Below are 5,634 nucleotides of genomic sequence, written 5' to 3'. Positions count from 1 at the left end.
TTTTACTAGCGTCTATCTCACCCACAACACTACAGATTATCCTTTCAACAGCATACTCACACAATCTGATTCAATTTCATTACCCCTTGTAATATGATCCGGACTGACTGAGTTTGCAGGTGACGACTCACTTACACACCACTATTCGCAGATCTAATTTCTTCGTCTCTTAACCAGAATCACTCAAAATTAACATGTCAAATTTATAACCCCAAACTACAAAACAAAATCAATGATTTTCATCTAAAATCAAATCACTACGGATTAGAAAACCCCATCAGAAATTAGGTATGTCAATAAAACCTCTAAAATAATGAAATGAACTAATTACATGCACCTGGTTCATTCCTAAGGGGATCACAACAAAAAATAGGTAAGAAGAAAAAGCCCAAATGCATCTATATGCAGTGATTCACTTTGTCCACAAATGCAGCTGAATCCTAGGGATTTAGATGCCAACCTCTCATCAAATGATATACATATAAAAAATTTAGACTCCATTACCTTCAACCACTTCATTTTCATCAAAACCATTCCCTATTGTACGTTTTCTACTCTTCTTATTTGAATGCCAAGTCTATGTACGCACATAACTCCCCAAGTTGAGTCAAACTAAGCTCTCCACGTAAATTGCTGATTGATCTCTGTTTCTTCTGACTGACCCTGCTCCAAGTCCCAGACGCTGTAATAAGCCGTGGTGCCTTCTCCATCATTACCCAAATCCCGAAGAAAACGTTCCCTGTCAAAAGCAGCTTCTTCTTCTTCCTCCTCCTCTTCCTCTGCACGCTGGGGCCATCTCTCAGCTACAAGCCCCAGCCTAGCAGTAATCTCTGCAAAACCAGGCCGATCCCATGGATCAGTGCGCGTGCACTCCATTGCAAGCCTCACAGCCTCCATTAAGGCCCTGCGCATCCGGGTCGAGTGACCGGTCGACCAAAGCTCTCACATTCTCCATGCCCCTCTTGTAGACGGGACGAAAGCGCATCGCCAAATTCTTCCCTGCCTGACCATCGTCCACTGTCGTCTGACCTGTAATAAGTTCTAAGAGAACTATGCCAAAAGTGTACACATCAGCTTTGATCGACAAATGACCAGTCATTGCGTACTCAGGCGCAAGGTATCCACGAGTTCCAGCTAACTTGGTCACCACCGACTTCTCATCATCTGTCATTGCCTTCACCAGGCCATAATCCGAGATTTTGGCCCTCATATCCCTGTCGAGCAGGATATTTTTACATTTTACATCCCTGTGTACAAAGGCCTCCCTGGACAGACTGTGGAGGTAGTGCAAGCCCTTAGCCACATCTAGCGCCACTACAATCCTCTCATCCCAGCTCATGGGGTTGCCACGAGTGTCAATCCACTCAAAGAGCTTTTGGTGTAGTGTTCCGCTCTCCATGAATTCGTAAACAATCAGATGCTCAACGCCTTGGTTACAGAACCCAATCACAGATACGAGGTGTCTGTGTGTCATCTTCAAAATGGAGAGCTCAGCCTGGAACGCCATCAACCCAGCTACGTCTAATATGAGATTCAGCCTCTCAACAGCAACCTCGGTCCCGTCCGGAAACTTCCCTCTATAGACCTTCCCAAATGCCCCCTCGCCTAGCAAATTTTGTTCACTGAAGTTTTGCGTTACCTCTTGTAGGAAACCAAAGGAGAACTCGCCTTCCACCCTTGAAGAGCAATTACCAGCTTCGGTGTTGTGCAGCTGAATAGTGGGCTGGCGCACAGCATTACCAGCTTCTGTAGGCTGCATCCGATTAGCCAGCTGGCGCGAAGCTTCCAAAGTTTGCATTCCTTTGCCTGTACGTACTAGCATCTCCAACCGCTTCTTCTTCCTTCTCTGGAAGTAGCAGAACACAGCAACAACAACACAAATTACAAGTACAACTGCTACCACTATCCCAACTATCGCAGGTGCCGATAACCCATGATGTCCTGCATGATCTAGAGTACTATTGGGAGAAGAGGAAAATAAGGTTGGTGAATCAGCAGCCATCTGTTGAAGTACAATAATAGATACAATTCAGATGCCGTACATATCAAGAGTAAAAAAAACAGTATGTTCTCTAAACAGTATTTCAGATGCCGTACATATCAAGAGTCAAAAAAACTTTGTTTCGGATTATGGTACATGATGCTAAGTCAGAAAATCCGTAATCAGTTAACAAAGGTACACATTTAAACATCTACAGTGGCCAATTCTGACATCAAAAGCTTCCAGGACATGAATGCGGCATTACTCTCAATGTGGTTCCCTAAACAAGCAAGCAACTAGCAAAAATAATAGATAAAATTCTAATTAGGCGTTGTAACTATCACTTATGTCTGTTAATAACAATATCATTAGTTTAAGTCGCATGTTAATTAAAGTTATGCAATGCTAATATGGGGTGACTGCATCTTTTTTTTTAATGTTTTGAATCATAAAAGACAATTAACTGAAATTCAAAAAATCAACACAATTTCCAATCTAGATAGAACTCTAACAAAGGGTTTCATTTTCGTTACTGCCTCGATCTTACAGACCTATAGATTGCTGAACCCTTTTAGGAAAATGGGGCATCTAATAGTGAACAATCGAAATGTAATCTGCAATCAAATTCACAAAACAAAAACATGAGCTTCTTTTACCTCCAAAATGATGAATGCCGGAAGCTAGTAGTGAGAACCACCAAACCTTCTTCTTCTTCTTCTTGATCAGATTAAGCCCTGAAATTGACATTTAAACATACAAAATTACAGAAATCAGGTTTTTTTTTTGCTTTCTTTAACACAGATGAAGTCCTGAAATTTCACAAAACATACTTATCTGTCAGACCTCATAATTCCTTACATTATCAATTAAGAAATACCAGATACACATTTAAACATGATATACATGTATTTTTAAACAGTATGTTCTCTAAACAGTATTTCAGATGCCGTACATATCAAGAGTCAAAAAACTTTGTTTCAGATTATGGTACATGATGCTAAGTCAAAAAAATCCGTTATCAGTGAACAAAGGTACACATTTGAACATATACAGTATGGCCAATTCTGACATCAAAACCTTTCAGGACATGAATACGGCATTACTCTCAAAGTTGTTATGGAGACAAACAAACTTATGGAGTGAAATCAAATCATTACTGAGAAAAAAAAGGTTTCTGGTTTAAGTTGTTATGGAGAGAGACAAACAATCAAGTTATATATTAGGGAAAGAAAAACATACAACTTACTTGTATATTTTCTTCAGGTTTAGGAATTAGTCTGATCATGGAATGGTTCTTCAAATCGATTTCCAATTCAGAAACTCTTGTGAAAATTCACAAAACCTGTGCAATAGGTTTTCTACTTGTGCAAACTAATCACAACATCTTCAGTCCCTGCAAAAATTGAATCAAAAGAGAAATCAATCACAAAAATTGAATCAAAAGAGAAATTAAACACACTCATACTACTTGGATAACAACACAAAACCTACATGTCTACTTTTCTGGTATAAAAATTATTAGTCTGGTCTTCTCCTTCAATCAGCTCTTCTTAGAGGTCTGGATGAAAGTCAAATCTGAATTCAATCAGTTTTTTCTTCAGATCTGATGAGTTGTAACAAAGACATATAAAACAAAAAGGAGGGAGTAGCTAGGATAGTTAGTGGGGGCATTGATTGTATGAAGAAAAAATGCTGCATTATTCCTTTGAGCTCTTCCATTTTTGGGAAGATAGGGAAGAACAAGAGGGAAGGAATTAAGTGATGGTGGGTCCCCAGTTGGCTATTTCTAACAAAGAGAGGGAAGAAAGAGGAAACATTTTACCTGTTTGTTTTAAATCACTATCTCTGGCTCCTCATATTTATCATGTCCCCCAATCTGATAAGGGCTCACCACATCCTCCTCCACTACAGCTACTTGTCTCATTTCACAGGATAAGGGCTCACCAGATTCTTCAACTTTCCGTGGTTACATTTTGATTCAAGCCTGAGAGTCTCTCATTTCCAACCAGAGGGTGTTTTACTGGAAATCCAAGATACACTTTTATCCCTGAGCCATTTATACCCTTTTCTCCCATGATAAAATTACATCTCTTGTCCGAGCCCTCTCTTCGTACTAAACTTACCAGCCAACATATCCATCTCGAAACCCATAAAATCATCACCTATCCTTGCTGCTGCCGATTCTTAAGGTTCCATACATCCACCAGTCGACCAGCTCCTTGCCTCGCTGCCATCTCAGCCAACTACATGTCCATCTCAGCCAACTGAGCTCCATTGGCAACACGTTCCTTGCCAGTAAAAATATCAGTAGCGCCATCTCGACCAACACCCATTCGTTCACCACTGCAATCTACTGCTTCGACTCAAACATTATTAAACAGAACCCATTGACTCAAATCATTTAACCACAAAACACCAGATTATTATCGGACCAAAAGCATCACAAGCACCCCAAATCTCAAGCTAACAGACCCCCACTGAATATACGATTAAACCCAATCTGGACTGCAAGATAAAACCCCATATACAATCAATATCGAGTACACCATCGAGCCACAAACTTCCATCCATCGATAACCACCTTTGCCTGTTTTTTCAGCCATTAAGAACAATCAGAACCTTGAATCCATTGCTGTTGTTTCTCGACTAGCCAACGTCACCTAAATCTGTTGTTGGAACTACCACACCCATCAGTTGCATCTCATGCAGATACTCTCTCCATCTCGGTTTGACGACAGCAGCTTTCTCCGACTGCCTACTATCAGCATTTTCCAGTCTCGACTACAGCTCTTTCTCCACTTCGCAGGCATCTTGTATACCAAAACTCCGAGCAGCAACCCACCAACCGAGACACCGCACATCATTCACGACTACCAGCCACATCAATAACCTCAACTCTATCGCGTTTGATACCCAAACCTCCATTACAAGTTTGAATCACTGAACTTGCTACTGACTAACCTTCAACCGAGACTAAGGTAACCACTCCACTGCTACAGCCATCAATCAATCACAACCAAAATTGCCTGGGTAAAAACCCTTCTCAGCCTCTTAGCTCCATTACACAGCCAACAATTAATCTCAATTCCAAACAACAACTAACTGAGAACCAGCATCAACAACTTGCACATTGATCGTATTTCAATCCACATAAAACCCCCAAATCTGTTCTTGGTGGTAGATGAAATCCATCACCAATCAAAACAATAACATATGCAGACAAACCCATTTGATTAATTCACCATCTTACCTTTGCATTCTATATAGAATCCCTCGAATTAGTCCCAATCTCAGAAACCCCTGAATCCATTGTACATTCACTGCCCTCTTCGTTTCCCTTTTCATACCACCAATAACAACTCTTGAATCTCCTCCTTTCTCGCTGGTTCTCAGCTTCAAACCAGTCCACTTACTTCAGCAAATCGAACTCCTCAAAATCTTCAATTAAACCCAATTTCAGAAGAATCCCACCGTTACAAATTCAGCCAACACCACCTCTTTGCAGCTGTGGATTGAGACCAACCAGTTGCACCCAAATCTCAATCTTCTGATTTCGGGAGTGGAACTTGAACTCTGTAGAAAATCAAAAAACTGCTCGAAAGGGTACTTGAAATCTCAATCTTCAACCAGCTTAGTGATCAAAACCCAAGTTT

General features: G+C 40.7%; 1 protein-coding gene across 6 annotated transcripts; it reads right to left on the bottom strand.

Moving 5' to 3' along the window:
- Positions 1-217: 217 nt before the first annotated feature.
- On the bottom strand, positions 218-5,620 carry LOC113335536 (receptor-like kinase TMK4). 6 transcript variants are annotated; one of them, XM_026581570.1, is made up of 5 exons: positions 3,804-5,619; positions 3,473-3,539; positions 3,228-3,374; positions 2,638-2,715; positions 218-2,002 (listed from the first exon to the last, which is right to left on the bottom strand). In XM_026581570.1, the coding sequence occupies exon 5, from the start codon at positions 2,000-2,002 to the stop codon at positions 857-859; it is 1,146 nt and encodes a 381-aa protein (XP_026437355.1). In that variant the 5' UTR covers positions 2,638-2,715; positions 3,228-3,374; positions 3,473-3,539; positions 3,804-5,619; the 3' UTR covers positions 218-856. The 6 variants fall into 6 exon arrangements, 5 of the variants coding, with proteins under 5 accessions (XP_026437355.1, XP_026437354.1, XP_026437358.1 ...); XM_026581569.1 differs by lacking the exon at positions 3,473-3,539; XM_026581573.1 differs by lacking the exon at positions 3,473-3,539 and having other exon boundaries at positions 218-1,958.
- Positions 5,621-5,634: the final 14 nt, after the last annotated feature.

This window comes from Papaver somniferum, unplaced genomic scaffold (genome assembly GCF_003573695.1).
Source record: "Papaver somniferum cultivar HN1 unplaced genomic scaffold, ASM357369v1 unplaced-scaffold_15, whole genome shotgun sequence".
Lineage (NCBI taxonomy): Eukaryota > Viridiplantae > Streptophyta > Magnoliopsida > Ranunculales > Papaveraceae > Papaver > Papaver somniferum.
Note: the sequence above shows the minus strand (reverse complement) of the source record. Positions and strands in the feature narration are given on the sequence as shown.

Excerpts from the sequence above, each read along its gene's own strand:
- LOC113335536 (XM_026581572.1), bottom strand. The coding sequence starts at position 2,002 with ATGGCTGCTGATTCACCAACCTTATTTTCCTCTTCTCCCAATAGTACT.